General features: G+C 36.0%; 1 protein-coding gene across 1 annotated transcript in view; it reads right to left on the bottom strand.

Annotated features, from left to right (window-relative positions):
• Positions 1–5277: 5277 nt before the first annotated feature.
• LOC113228125 (zinc finger protein 391-like) overlaps positions 5278–21877 on the bottom strand; it is a 20645-nt gene continuing 4045 nt past the window's right edge. Inside the window, exon 2 of the mRNA XM_026461309.1 lies at positions 5278–6383. Coding sequence (XP_026317094.1) covers positions 5716–6360 — 645 coding nt within the window. The 5' untranslated portion in view covers positions 6361–6383 and the 3' untranslated portion in view covers positions 5278–5715. The remainder of the gene's footprint in view (positions 6384–21877) is intronic.

Raw genomic sequence — 21877 nt, 5'->3', positions numbered from 1 at the left:
GAAGAATTGAAGAGGCAATCTCTCGAAAATTGAGAAGTCCATTTTTATAGAAATTTTATCGATACAAAATTTTCAAACAAGTTAAAAAAGTTCCAATAATCTTAGCGAGTTGAAGCAAAATAACATTAAATTGATTGAACTTGGTTGTCTGAACCAATTCCCTCCATCAAAAATCAAGATTACCAGAAATGATTGCCATGTCCTGGAAAACGAATTTTCAACCCACTGTGCGGTGGGTTAATAAAAATGTTATGATTTAAAAATGATTTAATTTTGGATACGCTGTATAATATTTAAAAAAGGTGATGCTATACAGTCTACACAGTCATGTTTTAAACCTTTGCCAAGGCTTTAAATCACGGAAGAGTTTATGTGGTTTGTGCTTTAAACCTTTGCCTTTTCCTTAGCGGAAAGCATTTTAAAACAAGTATTATAAACAACTATAACAAAATTCTAATAGGAGTGCTAGCTTTCCATGGGTGACTAATAAAAATGAAATGAAAAATAAAAAACGAAACTATTTTATTTTTTAGAAGTGCTACCAAGCAGAACCACGCATTTGGAATCCGAAGCATAAGGACCTTATGTAGACAAAAAAAAAGTAGCAGATGCACGTTTCCTTTTATCTTGCTTCTTTTTGTAATAAAAATAGGTCTAGCCGAAGCCATTCACATATAGTACAACACGATTAACTGTCGTTCACGACTTTCTTGTCGTTACGACGACTGACTGTCAATGTGGTCTGTGGTCATGACAATGAGAAGAGCTAGAACGACAATCGTCTGACGTTAAATAAATCGTCACGATACGACAGATAATCGCAACTTTAAACGATTCTGTCGTGCAAACGACAAGGCGGCTGCCATGAACCGATAAATTGTCGTCACGATCTAGTGGGAACAGCTAGACACGATAATCGTTCAACGATAAAATAAACGTCACGACACTATTGGGGAAGCGCCCTTATGCTTCATACTGTGCAGCTTGGATTTTTTTTATAAAGGAATTCTTATGAAAACTTTGCTAACGGAAGCATGAAAAGAATAGCTCTCAACAGGCTTAGTTTGGCTTTCTATAATGTTGCTGATGCAAATAACTTTGTCGATGACCCCAGCATTGTGACTCGTATGGAAGTACTGCGTGGTATCCTTGCTGACTGGACAGATGCCGCTGATTCCCGAAAGTATCGAAAGAACTGGGAAATCATTTTAAATTCCTGGTTTTCTCATAACAACTTTCGAGACCGGGATTTTCCGGTTCTGAATCCTGTACCACACAAATTACAACGTAGCTAAATGTGAGAGAAACCTAAATATTCTCAAATGTTTGACGGGTCTTTGGTGGGGAGCATATTCTTTTTGTTTAAAATTATTATATAATTAACGTATTAAGAATCTTAATGCATCTTTCATATTTGACCTATTTTATCAGTTTAAAAAAAAAATGATAGCGATCAATCTAAAGCTTTAAGAATTATATTGGGAGCGATGAAGGTGAGTCCCATTAATGCGTTGCAAGTGGAGTGTGTGGAACCTCCTTTTCAATTGAGACTCCCACTACTTATTGGACTCATAAGTCTCTTCCCTATCTGGTTATTAGTTTCCGTAAATATTTGTCTTTGCAAACTCCAATTCATAACTCCCTTTGTCTATCTCTTTTCTCTACTAAATACGAAGCTTTAGTTCTATCTCCGGATATTCGTTTGTCTTCAGGTATGTATAAGAATTCTATTGAAAACTTTCATACTTTCGGGATAAGGACAGGGACTTCTCTTTGTGGCACTGCATTTTTAGTGATGCTTTTAAACATGGCACTGACGGTGTTGTTGGCGTTGGTTTGTATCATAAACAAATAACATCGTTGAAAAAAATAAATTCCCTCCAGAAATACTCCTGTGAATTGATCACCCCCTAAACGGGGCCCAGAAACGTCCTATACAGGTCATTAGTATACGTTAGTATGCTCACTTTCGACGTAAGTGTATCCGGGGAACAATGATATATATTTTTTAACTTTTTGGGGTAGTCAACTTCACACTGGCTCGTTAGTATAGCCAGATTCGACGGTATTGTCCCAAGAGAACAATGATTTTTTTCAAAAACAATTTATTACGTGTGTCGTTCTAAAACGCACGTGATGTCGTTGATGTCTTTCATATGAAGCAAAAATTTGACTTCGTTGATGTCTTTTTCATACGAACCAAAAATCAGCCGGTTAATAATAGAATATATAGATACGTAAAACGTGTGGTTGCTGAAAACTTCATGTATATTCTACACCCAATCGGCTGATTTTTATTTCGAAAAAGACATCAACGAAGTTAGATTTTTTCTAGTCATGAGCGTTATTGAACGACTCACCTAATAAATTGTTTTTAGAAAAAAAACCATTGTTCTCTTGGGACAATACCATCGAGTGTGGGTAACGATTTGCTCTCAACCTGCGCAAGAACTCATATGTGAAGTTGACCATCCCAACTTTGCTTTTTTTTAAATTATGTATCCGAGTATACTTACGACGAGTGTGAGTATACTTACGATATACTTACTAACGATTGCCGCAGAAAGAATCACTGAAAATCGTTTTGGGGCAGTGTGAAGTTGACCACCCCAAAAAGTGTAAAAAAAGATCAGTGTTCTCCGGGTTTACTTACGTCGAGGGTGGGCATACTAACATCCTGTATTGGTCGTTTCAAGAGTGGTCAACTTCACAGGAGTTCCAGACACTTTAGTTTTTACTGAAGGGTGTTGCGGTTTATACAAGTCAATAGAGTACGTTCTGTTAGCCTGACTAAGAAATATTGCAATTTTTTTCGACTCTATGAATGCCCTTCAGGCGCTGTCTAGATATCCGTTTAAAACTTGATCGGCTTGCCCATACTCGAAACTAGAAATTTGTAGTTAGCTTGCTTTTCGAAAGGGTTGTCTGTAGTTTTCTCCTGGATACCGAGTCATTCCGGAATTCGTGGTAGCTTTTTATAAATCTAAGTAGAAAATAAAGCGTGGTTGCTTTTGAGTGTCACACCGGCTGCCTTTGCGCCGCTGTCCCGCCGCGAACTACGCGTGGGATTGCCGTGTGGCACGCCCCGGTACGCATTCACTTCCCGCAGGTTCGTCGCCGAACCGCTTTTCCCGCTGTACTGAAACTGTGTGTCCTGAGCTTAGTACAGGATGGCAAAAGGTACGTCCGAGTTTGGAGGAGCAATTTAAAAAAAGCACAGAACTTTAACCACTATATTTTCTTCCTACAGAATCTTGGTAGAAAGCCTAGTGTCCGCCAAGATTCGGCAGGTAATGAATTTACTTTAATTCCTTTGAAAGTCTTGAATCTTCGGTTTAAAATAGTAAAGTTAATGGTAGGTACTATGCAGGCACTCAGAAACTAGTACCAAACTAGGGTTTTGTGAGTTGGTGACCAATATCCTCATTCGAATTACATTAGCACACGAGTGCCCGGTAGACGAGATTTAAACTTATCATAGTACCTCTATTACAAGATGGTGGTTAGGTGGAAAACCTACAAGTCTTTCACTTTTGTGATCCTTTCTTCTATCCCAGAACTCTTTTCTCTACCTTAAAATTTTCCACACAAACATCAAAGCTAACCTTCAAATGCTGCGTAAGAAAAGTGTGAAGTTACTAGTGAAGACTTGGTTTTAATTCATTATTACATTAAATTTGTAGGCGTTTATAATAATTTGAGAAAGAGCTTGTTTGTTACGAGTAACACTGTAAATGTGTGTGTGCGATTCTGTAGTTTTCCTATATTTTTTTCAGTTAAGTATATTTTGTGCGCATTGTACTTAAAATATTGTGTGCTTTTGAATTATTTGAATGGAATAATTCAGTACTTGACTGTTATTATCAGGTATAATATTAAATACAAAACGGCAGCCTTTACACATAAACATTGCGTGTGGAAATCAAAAGTGTTCTAATTAACTTTGATATATTTTGCAATAGGACAAAAAAAGTTCAACCAAACTTGCTAGGAACCTGGTGGTTCCTACCTCCTCCTTCCTAGTTTACGGACAAGGTAAAGTGAAAACAAATTTAACACATTTATTATCAGCAAAAGACAATAAATACTTAGTAAAATTCCATAAAGTGGAAAACCAGAGACACCAAATACCTTAACAATAGGTACCAAGTTATATCACAGAACCAACAAAAACTTAATAAATAAACTAATTACTTTTCTGCATGGTGGTTTTTTAGCTACCATTACACCACGCTTGACAAAAGATAAAACAAAAATACAGTTTCGTGTCATAGACCTAATTAACTTCTATCAAATAAGTAGGTCAGGAAAGTGAACTTTGTTCCTTGTAACAAATTTTAATAAAACGATCAACATTATTTAATAATTAAATAAAAATGAAAGTCCTTTTCACAACACGCTACACAAAAAATACAACCAAGTACCTACACAATGTCGTAATAATCCCACGGCATATTTTGACAAAAAAAGCTACATATTTTTGTAGTAAGCAAATTTATAGTAAATGGAACAACCTGGTTAACGTCGCACAAAGATACTGGTCGCATCTAGCCCATGATCATACTCGTGGTGGGTTTCTATTCGCTGGTCCGAGTCCAGTTGTGAATTTATTTGCTCTATCTGGTTAGCATATATGACATTACGTGTCTTTGTTTAAAAACTACGCAGTTCCTTTTGTAAATTAATTTGTTAATTCCACAAGCCTCACATTCGTAAGTATGTTTTAACAAAACCCGTGTAAAATAACTTAGAAATTACTTAAGTTAGAAACTTCATAGTGGTTTCTTATTTCGAAGTCGTAATTTATCTTTAAATCTGTCTAATTCCATCCACGTTTACTAACAGATCAGTACATAATAGACCTCTTGTTCGCACAGATCTGCGCTACTTTCATCGGTGACCACGATCGCAGTTGATCAATGAGCTATACGCATGAAGTAGACTACTAACTTTTATCTAAGTAATATATCAGACTAACTTACAGTACTGCACAACATCTACACTAACACGAACTAGGTTTTAAGCCACGAGGTACAAGTCAATGTATTGACATAAAAAAATCATGATGTTTCATAATCAAAGAAAGTACACACCTACATAATTTAACAACAAGATTATTAATCGATCTAAATAACTTAATACTCAATTTCTAATTTCACTACATGAATATCAAGAAATTCACAACAAGAACTACAGTTTTATATTATAAAAAAAGATTTTAACTTTGTAAATCCTATTTTCTTTTAATTTTTATTTTATTCCCAAAACGAAACTTTAACACCATTAACGCTCTTCTCTACACATTTTTGATCTGGTTGGATGCTTGGATATTGATATCTAACACACAGTTTTGTCTATAATCTATAGACAACTAAATGAATACACCATATTATTATATAATGATTACGAATTAGGTACAAATATCTTAAACTTAAAATTAAAATCACTCAATGGCACTTTACATACTTCTAAAACAATTTAAATATGGAATTACACAATTCAAAATAACACAGTTAAAATAAATAGCTAATATTATATTTCCATATTATTATCAACATCAACTCAAAATTACATCCATCCGAAAAGGCTTAATGAATTTTGGAATGATAGAATAATTTTGTAATACCTACGTATTCCGCTGCAAATCATTAAACTTCAGTGATACATATTTTTTTAATCACACATACTGAGTGGCATACATTCCGTTAGCGCTTTTTATGCCGGTTGCGGGCGTCGTGAGTGTGTTCGCATGTGCCGAGTGATCATGTCACGACGACATGCAGCATATGGGCATGAAGGGCACCTGTACGGTTTCTCTCCAGTGTGAGTGCGCTGATGAGTTGCCAAGTGATCGGAACGCGAGAACACTTGCCCGCAGGCTGCGCATGCGTATGGCTTGACGCCACTATGCAGCCGCGCGTGGCGCGTCAACATGTCGGAGCGGGCGAACCGCCGACGGCAGACATCGCACTCATAAGTACGTGCTGCATCAGGGATCTTGTTTCGATGTCTCGATGCCACATGCTTCGCTAAACGGTCATGGACTGCAAAAGTTTGCCCACATGTACTGCAAACATAAGCTGGTGGGTCGTTTTCAGATGCTGCTGTCACAGTCTGCTCTTGTTTCACAGAAAGATCTAGAGGTGCTTCTTCCTCAGATTGATTGGTATGATACTGAGAATTTATTGCTATCCACCTATTAGAAGGATAGTGGTTATTGTTGCGCAACTGAATTGCAAGCTTGTCAAGGAGGCGCGAGAGCCGCCGTCGTTTATGTAGGTGACGGGGGCTGCTAGGCAGAGGTATAGCGTCGGCCATGCTACCCACATAGCTGCTGCTGCCCGCGTCTGGCGCGCCCATTTCCAACGCTTCTTTCCATGGACCTGCAACATTAATGTTTTTACTTTAGTCCATTGTTGGGCATTGCTTGAATATAGATGCGTGGGCTGTTTTGTTTCTACGATTGCAAAAAAATAATGGAATTTTGAAAACCAGCTTAAATACCTATAATCACGGGTTATAATTCCTATACATCTGGTGGAAACTTACGACGTATCTACGTCGTTATTTAGTACAAAATTATTTGAAACGAATTTTTTTCTGGTTACACATGACATTATCTCTGAACATGAGGCAGGTGTTGGATTTTTTGCTCACTGTTTACCTGGTGAGATGGCATAACATGAGCAAACACCGTTGATATATTGCAACTTGGACGCATCTGTCTATTGAACAGCGTGGAAGAATCTTATCCTTTGCTTGTTATTGGCAAAACGGAGGAGTTTTTTGGACCAATCAGGGGTCTTCACGGCTATACAAAGAAGATCCCCATAGGATTAAAAATCCGGAGTGGGTTGGTAATGGCCTGTGGTTTTTTTTTAACAATATTCCATCCACACTATCTGCGGTAGGTAGGACCAAAAGAGGCGTAACTAAGTTTCTCAACAATGCGGAGAGTTGATGGGACTGGTTTTGAAGAGAGATAACTGTGTAGGTAAGCTTTTAACCATGTTAAATACTATTTGTGCAAAGGTCTGAACCCGAAATTAATGAAGCTGGCTGTTATCTGGTTTCTAAAAAATGTGATTCGACCTGTAGGTCAATCAAATAATCAGAATAATTATTTACTTCGTCTGAATGTGGTAAAGAGAAAACCTTACAATTTTAATGGCAGGTTTTCTTTACTAAAAGTAGAACTTTCAGTTATTCAGTTATCAATCTACTTAGATACAATTTACCCAACCCAATACAACCTATCCACTTTACATGGATTATAGTTAAATATCTGTGTACATGGGTATAAATGGGTTGATCATGATGATGATGATAATTTGTGTACATTCTATGTTATCTACATAATTGCCCAATTTTTATATTATGTGGAATAACAACAGTCTACTACTGCTGGGTTATAATAAATGTGCTTAATGAGATATTGATAGTTATTTTTTCTTCTACTACTACTACGATTACTGATTTTTCTGTACTTTCCTAAAATTTGGAATATGCAAGGGAACGCTGCTTAATAAAATATCATACCCTTTTAATGTTTAATCATACACCTATACTACAATAAAAAGTAAGTAGGTACTATGAGAATCAATTAAGTTTGCCAAATTTGTTGGTCATATGACCAATAACGTATGCCGACTTTAGGTACACGCTTAAAATGCTCCTATGTAGAAATTTACTAATTTTTAAGCACTCCCGTGTATTTGTATGATGGCTTTACTAGTTTTGTTTTCTCTGACGACAGCGAGCACGATCGTACAAAAGTAATATACCTATTACGTACATATTCACCGTTCCAATTAGACTGTCCAAACCAATGCATTTATCCAAGAATAAGAAGTGTTCACATCCACATTAAGCACAGTATTCTTTTTATTCGCCGAACGTTTTATTAATCGCATTTCTGAGATGCACTTGGTTTTAGCACTAGCATCGAGGTGCGTGTAGTGAACGGTACGTAAGGTCGGCGGGTCGGGTGTGCGACCGTCGACCGGTCTCACCGCCCCCGCACCTTGCGTGGTAACATTGGACATTCACACACGCGAGACGTCAAGATTACGAAAAAGAGCCCATACTATACGTCTATACTGAATCGCGCATCGCGCCCGACTGACGGAGTTGAGTGAGACTGACACGAGCGCCTGCGCCGCCCGCGCGCCCACTATACTCCTGCGGCTACTACCAATGCATCGCTCCAATCGTACGGTACGGCCACGCATGATATTCAATGGTCTGAGTATAGATGGGTGTGGATTATGTACTACTAGCACTTGGCTCACCCTGTAAATTTGCAATTCACTGATTTTGTGCTAGCGCAACTGGTGAGGATGTTCGATAAGGCAAACTTGATTTGTAGTTTTAAAACACACATAGTTAACGTATGTCGGCAAAACCGTAAGGAAGTGACGTTATTTCAGCGTTATCGTAATCAAGTATTAAAAATCTGTTCTTGTAGGAAAAGTTTCGGCCGACTATTTTAGAGTACTATTGCCCACATGTGTAACTTTCACAGACATATTTTGTGGTAACTTTACAAGTGCGCGGGCGCCTCCATTCTTGAATTTAGAGAACCTCAGTATCTAGCTTAGATAGCATTACACTTACATGAAGTCTTGATCCAGTAGAGATCAACAATTTTAAGTTTTCGAATCGAGAGTAGACCCCCTTATTCCTACTAAATCTTTCTAATTTGTGAGTTAAATCAACTATTGTTCCGATTTGAAATGTCAAAAGTTTCGATCGGCCAGTTGTGAATTGCAATTATACGCCGCAACTCGGAAGAGACAATCAAAATCAAGCTGCAGGCCTCGTGGAGTAAATACAGTGGCGTGCGACTTTTGATCAGAAAGGATCAAGTTGAGAAATAAATGAATGAATGAGTAATTGGCTTTAGATTTCTATTCCTGTTGGTTTTCCGTGAATAAACAAAACAAATTAATTTTGCGATTAGAAACAATTAAATTATGTTTTTTTCTAGATACAAATAGATATAAGCTACAGCTATTTAGATACTTTCTAAGTTACATATAATTGTGTTGCTAATCCTAGAATGAAAGGGAACTTGTGAAGCAATAAATATCACATTCATTCGATTTTGTTCGTGCATGTTGTTTATTATACATATTAAAGTGATTAAAATGAAACACAAATTAAAAGATAAAGTTAAAGATGTTATTTACATTAGGCCACGTTGCCAGTTATATAAATTTTGTAAGAATGATTTTTTAGAAACAAGCAATTTTGTGCAAAGACATTCTGTGTAAAATCAACTAAAACAAAAAAATTATCAAAATGATATATTTAACGATAGTATTTTTGAGCCGACTGTATTATTTTTGTTCCACAATTTTTTTTTTTTTGTTTAAACATGTTAACGTAGACATATTTCTTTCCCAGAAAATTATGATTGGATTCCGGGTGAGAAAAAGCGGGCCGTTCTTAATGGGATATTCAAAATCTCAAGGCAAGACCTTCTAGTTACGTAATACGTCGTAATTATAGCCAAAGACATATCCCTCAATTCAAATCTTTGGGCCATCGAATGGTAAATTTCTGCGCACTTCACACACAACAAACCTAAAATATGTACAAATTTATGAAAAAAATTCAGTTCCGTTCATACCTACTTACTATATTTACAAATTATGAAAACGTCAACTTTAGGGTAAAACCTGCCAAAACAAAAGCAGTGCGGAGTTTCAAAAGCGAAGGTATATTTCAGTTTCAAAGTTAAATACAAGTGAATGCAATTTCATTTTTGTGAACTCTCTAAATCCCAAGTTTAGTTCCGTTTAAACATCGGGAACACGTTGGAAAGAATTAATTTTCAAAATATAAGGTATATAATATAAAGTAGGGTACCTACCTACATCTACTTATAAATTTATAGTATTTGGAGATATGTGCTGGCAATAATTAATTCCAATTGTACGAAGGTGATATTTTTACGCACAGCTATTTGACTCCTTTTAATATATCAATTAGAAAGTTAATAAAAAATACTTGCCCACCAAATTATGGCAATGTTTTTATGAAACTATTCAGTAATTTAAGTTGCCGCCCGGAACGCTAGCCCACAATTAAGGTGGTATCAGTATAGGTATGGATTATATTGGAGCCGCAAGTTTGCATCAGAAGGATCAATTTAATATACAAAAGGAAAAACACTTTTTATGTGAATCCAAAATTTTCCTTTCCTGTGTAGAATTTGTAACTGTGTCCAATTTCTGTGTGTCCTGTGCATTTAGAATAGATATTTATGTATGATGTTGAGCAAAAGGCGTTTAATTAGCCATATAGGTACTGCCAAATCTTATATTTTAAATTTTCTTCAATCATTTAATTTTCTAATACTTTTGTTCTGAAAATCGCAATGGTTTTACGGTGGCCATTTTGAAACTCAGTAGTTTAATTTTTCCGCCATTGGTTAAGGCACAGCTAAGGCGTCTAATTAAGCGTACATCGAGATCTTAAAATTTAACTTTTCAATAATTTTTTTTTTACCAATCGTCTACGATAACTATGTAGTAGCGTACTCTTTGCAAACATCGCCGGCGCGGCGCTTGCCCATGTAGCGCCCGGGTGCAATCAATACCCTGGCGCCCTAGTAGGCACGCGATCAAAATGGAATGGAAACCCTCTTGCTGTATGCTGGAGATGGGATGAGGCAAGTATGTCGGCACTAGCGGATACGGAGGATTTCGTTGCTCAGCATGGAGGGGCTCGAGATGGAAGGCTCGTTTGGTGTTCGACGAGCCTTATATTTAGAGTCAGGGGACCGTTGTTCTCTCTTCTCGGAGAGGGGCTGCGCTGGACGCGGCCAGTCGCTGGTGAAGGCGCGGACGAGTGATAGCGTACCCGTGCCTACACCTACACCTGCAGCTGCAGGAGGAACACCCCGGGGGTTTGGTGCGGTTGGGCTGCTCCCCTTCAGGGTTCAGCCCAGTCCCACATAACCACGGCTCTGCCCCCGTAGGGCCTGGGTATTTGTAAGCAGATTCCTTCGGGTAATAAAAAAAAGGTTGTCGGCACACGTGGCCACACCAGTTCTCAGCCTATACTCCAAGGGATGAGAGTCATTCCGTTTGGGCGTTTGCCATCAGTTTTTAATTCTTGACATGCCGCTCGTCTCGAGTATACTCGTAGCGGGCACGTTAACCGTGGCTAAGGCGGGTTCGTTGAGGGCTACATGCCGTACTGCCGGCGCTCAGCTGCCAGGAAAGACAGTGACGACCCATAGCACTTACTATTTCCTTCTACTAACCGATAAAACTAAGACCCGTTTCTATATGGTGAAATGTAACTTGGATGCACCTAATTAATTCGTCCCTGATTTTGACATAAACTATTTTTCTTGTTTCAGACCGAAGGGGATTCTTAGTAATTATTGCTATAAAAACGTTACTTTCAAGAAAAAAATAATTGTACATACAGACAGTCCTTTGACACAATTCATAACATTGCCAGAATAAAGTGGTTCGATTTTTCTCTTAGTGTGCCATGAGATTCTGGCACACCTTTATTTCAGGTATATGCAACGATATATCTATGTACTTTTTGAATTTCTTGTAAAACTAATACAGACGTTTAGCGATTATCTAACTTGAGGTTTGTAATTGGCTCTAAAATCAAATTTATTAGAATCTGAGTCACCGTATTTTAAGTGTTTTTTTTTTATTTTTCAATATTTGTATACATACGCAGATGGTAGACACTAATGTAGGTCAATGATACCAATAAACAGGAATGATGTGATGTGAGCTTTACAAAAATCGGATAAGTTCGTTGTTACATAAATAATTAGGCGATTCATAATTATGTTACGCATATGTTTATCTAGGTACTATTATGAAATAAAAAATGTAATGTACAAAAGAGATATTCGGACTACGTAAATATTTGTATTTAACAGGAGATATAAACGTCGAATAGCATTTGCAGAATTATTTAATTAACATAAATGTACTGGAAAATATTTTATTTAAATGTTATTATTTGTTCTATATTGCCTGAGTCGTAGACATAATGTTATACTCGCGTAGGAAATTAAGTGGTGCTTATAAATAGGTCGGTTCAAATTCTCAGTAAATCGGTATATTATACTAGAAAGGTACTTTTCCACCGGTGAGACGAGCCAACAAGAGTGGAATTATTCTGGATCGATGAGATATTTGTTGTATGGTATTGTTGGCTACTTAGAGTTAATTAGCTCTGCAACAGAAAGGGAATTCACTAGCCAGCTCAAGCTTCCACGTCTTTAAAATGAGAGAAAATAAAAACACAACAAGAGGTTTGTTATAAGTACCTAATCCCCTTAGTTCTTTCTAGATTTTTAATACTTATTTGTAAGTATTTTTTACAACGAATGGGTCTGTAAATATATATACAATGTGCATGTCAATCGTACATTTTCATATTTGTGGATTATGAATTTTCGAACAGCCAATTCGGATACCAAATATTGAAATTCTACGAAAAATAAAGGTCGATGGCGTGGGTAATCGCATCACGAAGTTAAGGTAGAGATAGACAGGATATTTCACTTGGCGAGAAGATGGCCAGTGGGCAGACCATCGGCTCGGTATCGTCAATTTTACGGAATCGCGCTGGATGCGGATGGCGCAGGGCCGTGTAAATTGGTGGTTGATGGTGGAATGGTAAAAGGCCTCAATAGATCAATACGAACACTTGTGAGTAGAAAAGTCGAGGAGAAAAAAGTGACCCACTGAAGATGGGTTGACGATATTAATTGCCAGCGCCACAGAAGCATTGTAAAGTTAACCACCTGTATATTTTTAATATAAAATGATATACATTTTCGAAACTCTATGAATGTGTTCCCAATTCGGTCAGTAAAATATAATGTAACTAAGGTTAGTGTAACTCATGCCTGTGGAGGTACATTTCGTATCATCAGTAATAAACAAACATCACAATAAATATAAATAAAAACCTCTTTACTTTAAAAAACGAGATTATCAGATTATTCATATTGAAAGTTTTATTTTATTTCGACTCATATTTAAACAGCACTGCAAAATGAACGTTTAATTAGATACATAATAATGGAGGACCGTTCCGCCTTTAGTCACCATGCATGTACGTATCCGTAATAGATACACAAATTTAATGAATAAAATATGTTATAATATTGAATATTTATCTTAACGATTCATCAAAATAAAGTCCTTAGCCTGTTAGCCTTTAAGTTTTAAGCTGGAACTTAAAACTTAAATATATAAATACAGACAAGTTTCCAATTTCCACATTTTTTCAATTTCACTCATAACTGCGTGTAAATTTACTTTGTTAGATAATAGTTATTTGTTATGCAAGGTTGCAAAGTTGTTGTTTGACGCTAGTGCTTGTATTGAAACCTGAGCAAGCGAAGGAAGCCAATATTTCAAAAATACATTTCTGAGCGTAGCGACGGTTTCAAGTCACGAGACGCAAAATAGCCTGCCTTAGCTCGGCACACAACTTTTCACCTCATTATAGCGAGGAAAATTGTAGATGAAAGAAAAACAGTTGAACTATAACATCAGTTTTTTATTTATAAGAAAAAGTGTTATGCGTTCATTTTCTTTTCTTGTTGGTACTTTTATTTTGTATGATTACGTGATAATTCAAATTGTTTTCGAGTCTTTGACGTGTTTTTTTTTTCATCAAAAGAAAAAGTTACTTGCACCACCGTCCGTTGTCAAGTTCGAATTTCAAAAACCTTTTGCACGCTCGTAAAGTTCGTATTTATGCTGGGTGTAGGCTGCATAAAATAAGATTTTATGCTCTAGTGCATAAAGTAGGATTTTAAAATAAAAAAAACATCACACACTAAATATGATGAATTCTTGTAATTTTACATTCAATTTTAATTAGATAATCGTTTAATTATAATATTGCTGTTTAATTTCCTCGCAATTGAAGTGAAAGGCGTATAACTCAAAAAAGTGTATAACTCGTTCATAAAATCCAATTTACCCTTAACTTATACACGTCTCGGGTAAAATGACGCGTTTTATGCACTTGTTGTAAAATCTACTGTTGCGCGTTGATTTCTAATGAGAAAGAAAGCCTTTCTGAGCTAGTGAGGTGAAAAATAATATAATGCCTTTGAGCATAATACGACGAAAACTTTTCTTATATAACGCAAATGTCACTTTAGAACTGGTAGACACAAAAATGCACGTAACGCACAGCATAAAGTTTTTTTAAAACGCTCACACTCATAGCCCCGCACTAGGGAAATCCTGTATCGCGAGAACCATGGACACACATATAGACAACCGCAAATTACACCAAAACACACGGGATAAATAAATGTAGGTCATACAAATGTTTCTCCCGGCCTGGGAATCGAACACAGGACCACTGCGTGGCAGTCCAGCACGGTAACCGTTCGGCCACAGAGGCAGTTAAAGTTAAGTTTTTAAACATTTCGCTCAATGCAGGATCGATAGATTCGGTTTTAATCCACATTAAAAATTGACGTAAGATTTAGTACACTAAACAATACATAATTAGTTTTAATAATTATTAGCAGGTAAGAAAAACGCCGATAACACAACTTATAATGTAATTTTTTTTAAGTTGATGCCTGTTTGTTCAAATTTAGATACAATTTACGAGACCGGGCTCTTCAAAGCGATTTATTAGCTACAACTTCGTTTTGGAAATGAAGTTTCAAAACCACTTCTCAACTTTCCATCGGATATATTTCGCAGAAACTTTACAATTTAATTCCACCCTCACCGCTTCTTCTACGGTCGACCAGAAGTCTGGAACACATATAGGTACCAACCATTCGCACGAAGCGCTTTGCTTCTTAATTCCTAATGCGCACGTCAGAGAAATGTAATATCTACAGTACAGCGAGTTAGTTTCCCGAAAATTTGGATTTGTGGCTAATAAGGCTAGACCGAATGAGAATATTTAGATAAACGCGTACCACTGTCAAACCTACCGTCGCATAACACCGTACCCGATTGTGACCAACCACGTGTTAATCTTTAGTTAATTAAATTAAAAATATATACACATATTTTTATATTACCAATATTTAAAATACGACAGATATTATATATCAAATCGTGATATATCGTCAATTATTTTTAATTGGATAATCAGCGTTGAAAACTCAAATATAAATTAAAAAAGACAAACGCAAATGTAGCAAGGCGATTGATAATTTTTATAAATCTATAAAAATTATTAGAAAGAATAATCGCAACAGAACAACGAAGATTAAATAATACAAATACATACTTACCCGCCAAATCCAAACCTCCACCAGCCGTGGCGTTTGAATCGTACACGGCGTTCATTTTGAATTTTTTTTTAATTACTTGGACTGCGTCCTGTCAAAGAACTCACTGTGTATTGTGTATGTATTAATTTGTTAGTTTAGGTTTATAACTAGTACGTGATTTTTTAGGGATCATGCGCAGAGATGTATCCCGTGCGGACGTCGGGCAAAGAGTGAGGTACCGTTACGCGAAATCAGTGCAGGGGTTGAAAATAATAATTTTAAACTTTCATTGTACTGAAGGTGGGCTCACGTAGGGGTTACGGACAGATGTAACGTGCCTGGGAACGCGGGTGGGAAGGGTCTCACAGCATCTGAAGACCTACCTTAAGATGTCACAGGTCTTAAGATATCGGAAAATTTGGTTAAGCTTAACAAGTGTCTGCCCAAAATAGGCTTGAATGGGAACTAACGAAAACTGATACAAACAATATGAAGATTTTCTTTTGAATCGTAATCTTAAAAGTATCTACGCAGTAAATAAAATAAAATTTATCTACGCGATGAAAATATAACCCATACACTTCATACTAATTACAATTATAGCATGGACTTCACATGTCATCGATTAGTGTTGTAAATTTAATTTGTCGTCAAATTATTCCTGATGGAGAGCTGATTTGTTGAAATTGCTTATACATCGATACATGAGTTATAAAATACTCAAAGAGCTGAGTCGGGTAAAAGACCGGGATTCTTATGCTTCCGAGTGTGTACTTGAATTTTATGTACAAGGCAAGCAACTTATAACTAAACGATATAAATTATTATTATTATACTAAATATACGCATATATAATAATTGAATTGCAAGCATCGTTGTTTTATATAGATATATTATCACTATTTAGCACATTAATTTTGTTTAAATTTATCCAATTCAGTGCTATACATTATAATTTATTGAGTGCTTATACTCTCTTCGTACTGAACATCATCATTAGTAACTTTCAAAGACGACTTCAAAGTGCCTCATAGGGAAGTTTTTGCATTGTACATTGTAGTGTTGGATTTGTCTAATAACCATTAAACTGATTTTGAAGATTCTTTTATTGATATTATCGATACCTTTTAGAAATCTGGCTAACGAAAGATGCAATTGATTTTTTTTTTAAATCTAGCTGACAACACCAATATTTATGTATTATTTGGAAGTTGGTCAGTTGTATAGTGTTATCTGCGATACTAATAAACATGTATAGAATTGGTCATTTAATATTTTCTTCCGCCAACAACTTCACCCAGTTAGTCTAACATGCCTAAATTATGAACACAGACATGATTGACAGATCAATTTGTAAAATAATTTTATTCCCATTGTACCTGTATCAAAATTATTTTTTCCTTCTACACCAGTGAAACCACACGAATTTTTTTCAATATTCCCGCATTTTCCAGTCTCAACTTTCGTTAGCCAGACTCTATCATTGTATATAAAAAATAAGGTCTTTGTTGACGTACCAACGGACATCCGAATCCTAGAAAACAAAAACATATATTTTGACTATTATTTCCTTTGTGATGTAGGCACCTAAAAATACAGCTTTTTCCGCTTGAAACGATGTAAAATCAGTTGTATGGAACTGAAAGAAGAGACGTGAAACAGTTTTGATGCCCTCATAGATATATTTTTTTATATCTATGGGTGCCATATAAGAGACTTATAAAGAGGTTTTCACTGTTTTTTTGTAGGTAAATTTGCCTTTAATTGCCTTCAAAAAGGGGACGAAAATTTCTATAGGAGTACCGTACCGATGAAATTGAAAAGTCGTACTTAGCTCTGTGTTGACGTTATTAAATACGTATTAAGTAATTTAAATAAACATATTTTAACGGTGCACACGTCTACGCTGGACTTATATTTTGGAAAGTTTTGTACTTGTTATTGTGGTTTAGTATGTTATGATAATGTATAAAACTTTTACGCAGATGAAGTCGCAGACAATAGCTAAAAAGATGTCCATCAAATATATGTAGGTACTTTTCATTGTATTTGCCGCTGGACATTGGTCGCACTTAACACCGGCAGAAAATGATGCCCAATTGCAATAACTTGTCTACTGCTTGAAAATCTAATCACCCAGAATTCTAACCATATTCTTTTCTACGGAATCAATCATCCTTATTTGATTTTTATATTTTGTAATTTTTATTTTATTATAATTTTTATTTATTTTTTTATTTATTATTTTTATTTTATTATAATGCTATAGTATGTAGACGTAACTGTTGATCGTACCGACAAATCTTTATGTCATTTCTTCTACGGGTATAGCAATAGGGTGAACATTACTGAGTTTTGATTTTGAAGAGTAAGGGCGACTTGTGCACCGGCAGTACCCCACAGATCTTTGTTATTTAAAACTCTGAGTGGCACTGCAACTGTTAAGGACAGATGTGTCGCTTACCAACAGGCGCACGACTTGTTCGTTCAACAGAATTTCTTTTTTTCGTTTACCATAATTTAAAAGGAAGCTGTTGTGATCAATCTATTGTTTCGCATTTGTGCAAACAGCACATCAAAGTGTTTTTAATAACAGAAAATCAGAGATATCTGAAACTGTAACTAATGGAGCCAAAATCCAAAGATATACAAAGATCTATATCGCTGGAACTTTGTAAGTTACATACAAGACCAGATTTCGATATCCAATAAAACCAATAGAGGACAATCTTTATTTCCTAATTAATAACCGGTAAGTTCGGAGACCTTACATTTTTACGAACAAGTCGTGCACCTGGTGGTAAGCGACACGCGTAATAGTTGCAGTGCTCAAAGATTTGAGGGCGCTGCGCCCGTCACCCTGAGACAAGTCTCATATTCCTGTAATTTCACCCGCATCCTTACCCTTCAAAACTGTAACACAGTAATGCTGACATTACAGCTTGGTGGCAAAAATAGGTAAGGTGGTAGTACTTCCCTGGATAAATTCTTTCACTAGGAACTCTATTGTTACTAAATTAATTTTTAATTAATTAAGCTTATAAGCGAAATGCACATACAATAAGCTAGGCTTTCATTCCATTCAGAAAGGGATAATTTACAAAATTTAGTTAATGGGTCTCTAACAAATCTCTGCAAATACCTGTTTGACTATGTGATATCGTCGTCAGTACTATAACCAAACGGCGATGCTGTTGCACGTAAGTACACGGTCCATTAGGATGCGTTTGCAGTGAATATGTGTACCGTATGCATTAAAACGCTTACGGCTCTCTATTGAAATACAATGTTCAGTGTGGCGACAGCTTAGTGAGCCCGTTCCTTAAATCATTCATCTTTCAACAATCTCTAATATTTATTGAGCTTGTTCGTCCACACATAGTCTCAATCCTTCAATTTGATTAGGAATCAGGGAATAGAGAATATTTTTCTAAGTAATCTGAGGAACGAATCAAAAACTACAAATGAAACAAAAGTTAAAAACCGTCATAATAAACGACAATAATTACTTTATTAGTTTTTAGTGTCAAGGATTATTTTGAATTAGTCGAAAATCTTTAAACATGGTAATAGAAAATCACACAATTTTTTTACTTATACAAATCGTTAGAGGAGCTGATGATATCTGTATGATTCTTACTTCGAAAACTTCTTGTTAATAATTTGAAAGTCGTTCAATAAAGTTGATGTAATGTACCGCTTATAATACATTTATTGTTTCGAAGACAGCTTCAGCATGACGATATTCTATATAACTTAGCCTTTTTTTCTAAAGGCACTTTTTTTTTGTAAAAAAGGTCAATGAAGATCCTTTTGAAGCAGGTAGGATACTTACCTTAATAATTTGGTTGCAAAATGTTCTGTATTTCTCAACCGGTAAAGTTCATTACATTAGTGACGTTAATATTGTACACCATTCCACTGCTGTAAAGAAATGTCTTTTTTTCAGATTTGATTTTGGCAATACGACGCAAGTTGGGCGGAGTTTGATTGTAGGATGCTTTTATTTTAGATATCCGTTTTGATAATATAGTGTTACACAAAAAACCCACATGAATTTACTTTTCGGTATTTTTCATAACGTTTTATTTTATTGTTTGCGTAATTTTCTTACTTAACAAAGCAGTTAGGAACTAGGTATTGAATTTCAGTAATATATTATCTTAGGTTATTATATGAATCTAAATTAGAGAAGTTAGTAGGTAAGTGTAGTCTTGGAAGTAACCAGTCAATACAAGAGGCCGGTATTGTTTCCATTTTTGACACCTGTTGCATAAGTAGTTCCGAAAGTAACTGCGTAGTCTGGAATATGGAGGAGGTCCCAACGTGGGAGGTAGGCGTGCCCAACTAGACATCCACGGAATAATTACCGGGTATTGTCCACAGAAACATTTTTTGTACTTTTCTGAGCAACTTTTGACTTCACATACAACTTTACTTTAAAGTTAACATTTTTAATATGCAACTGGCTGCATTCATTTGCATGTTTAGGTCGCTGAAATGACGAAATCGGCACCCAACGAAGTTACAGAATGTATTTTTTTTTAAACTAGATATTTGTACGTGCAATATGATTTGCATATCTGGGTTAGACTTCATTGAACGTAGTTTTATGCCTTCAACTAATTAGAAAGTACTGGACTGGCAAATAATTTCGACTAGGGTTGAAATCTAAAATTTTCTCGCGTAATGAGAACGATGTCGCTGAGCCACCGAAGTCAAGGTGTGGACTAAGGTGGAGTTCTAATTCAAATAATTACAATCACCATGACGACTCGTCTCGCGCCAAAGCGAACCCCTACGCTCGGCCAGGTGCAGTCCGTGTGAACAGCACACTATCAAGGGGTGCCGTGATTTCAACAGTCAACAATAAGATGCGCTAATAATGACGCAAATTACTTTAAGTAGGCAATTACCTAATATTATTTGTCAACGTAGTTAGTAACGTTGCAAGTGCTTCTTTGTGTCGGTACAAGACTTGTACGCTTCGGGATTTACCGCTGACTGACGTAAGTGGAATAAGCTCTCTCTTCTGTAAATGACTAATAGAATCATTTTACAATAGGCGAGAAAAGATTGATGAATTTGACTGAACTTAGCCCCTTAAAGTAAGGCCTGATTGGGTCGAAAATCCTATATCAAATTCCCTGTTTATCGGTGTTGTGTTGTTGGTTTTTTAATTAGGCGCTCATGTATTTGACAAACGAATGAAATGGAATCCGTACCATTAAAATAACTAAATATATAAAAATATAAACCCATATTTTAGATATTTAAAGTTTGCTGTTAACCTCGTTGATCAAATTCTTAACATCGGACAGTATATCTAACTTATGCAATGTCCCCACATTCCCACGAGACACCTGGCTGAGTGTAGGGGGTTCGACACCCGGTGCGCGCCATTTCTTGGGGGCGACCATCCCTCATTTAGTGTTCCCACGACGTTACACCTGGCCTTCTGAGTTTGGTAGGTCCTTGGCTGACGGTTGAAAGAAATTATTATAAGTTAATTTATATGATATGTTCGTTGTTGCTTATGAATCACGTGTCCCTATGCTAGCCCAAGGTTACTAACTGTTTAGAAAAAAATTAGGAATCTTCTTCGATATTCCGATTTTTAACAAGTTTTTAAAATTAAGTAATGCATATAGACCACATGTGGTATAGTGTATCTAGTAATAACAAGATAAAACTATACCTCCGCTGGTAATCGTAATTGCAAAAATATTTACTACCTATAAGTTTCCTCAAAATGTGCGCGATGAATCAAGAATTTGTAAGGAGGTTTTAAAAATTATTATTAATTGCAATTGTTTTAAATGAAGTCGTTTATTATCGTCGATACGTACCCACAATCACAGCTGAAATAGTTAATTGTCGGGCTGTTTTGTTACACTCCATATAACTATTCTAATGACAAGGTATAACATTACGAATTTATTCTCACTCAGATTAGCATCGCAAATAGGTACAAGGTTTGAATCCCCTAGTTATTCACAAAAGGAGTTTAAGTATAATCGTGGGAATCTAGCCGTGACTTGCCCTCCGCCTGCCGATGTAGGGTGTGAAGCAATGTGATAAAGGCTTGGAAGGGTTACCTACTGTTGTTTCCTACGACCTTAAATAGTTTTGCTTAACCCTATAATTACTCGTATATGATTACCGTTATCGTCCAGATTAGTTTCACTTATTTTTCAGTAATGTTTAATTACGGCCTTTATACGTCACTTTTGTCATTTTATCACTGGTTTTCTGCGGTTGTCTTTATACTTCTGTAAATTGTGTAACTTGTTTGATAAACTCTGTATGTTTTCTAGTCTGGCTTACTGATCTTAAGCACATGATCCTTTTTCATAAAGTCGGGTAGGTACATTGTTTAAACATTCATTTATTTAACTATGTCACAACGTTCAAACGGTAATTATGAACTGATATACTAAAGTATTGTATCATACTTATTTTTGAACATGTTACTGAGCAGAATTAGTTATTTTTAAATAACTTATTGTTGCAAAATATATGTATAATATGACTTGTACTCTACACGTATTAAAAATCGTTTGTAAAACTTGGTTACTTTATCGAGTTCTTAGGTTTTCGCGATTGTTACACATAGGAAAT

The sequence above is a fragment of the Hyposmocoma kahamanoa genome, unplaced genomic scaffold (genome assembly GCF_003589595.1).
Source record: "Hyposmocoma kahamanoa isolate Upper Pololo Valley unplaced genomic scaffold, ASM358959v1 100021, whole genome shotgun sequence".
Lineage (NCBI taxonomy): Eukaryota > Metazoa > Arthropoda > Insecta > Lepidoptera > Cosmopterigidae > Hyposmocoma > Hyposmocoma kahamanoa.
The sequence above is the reverse complement of the archived record's forward strand: the minus strand, read 5'-3'. Positions and strand labels throughout refer to the sequence as shown.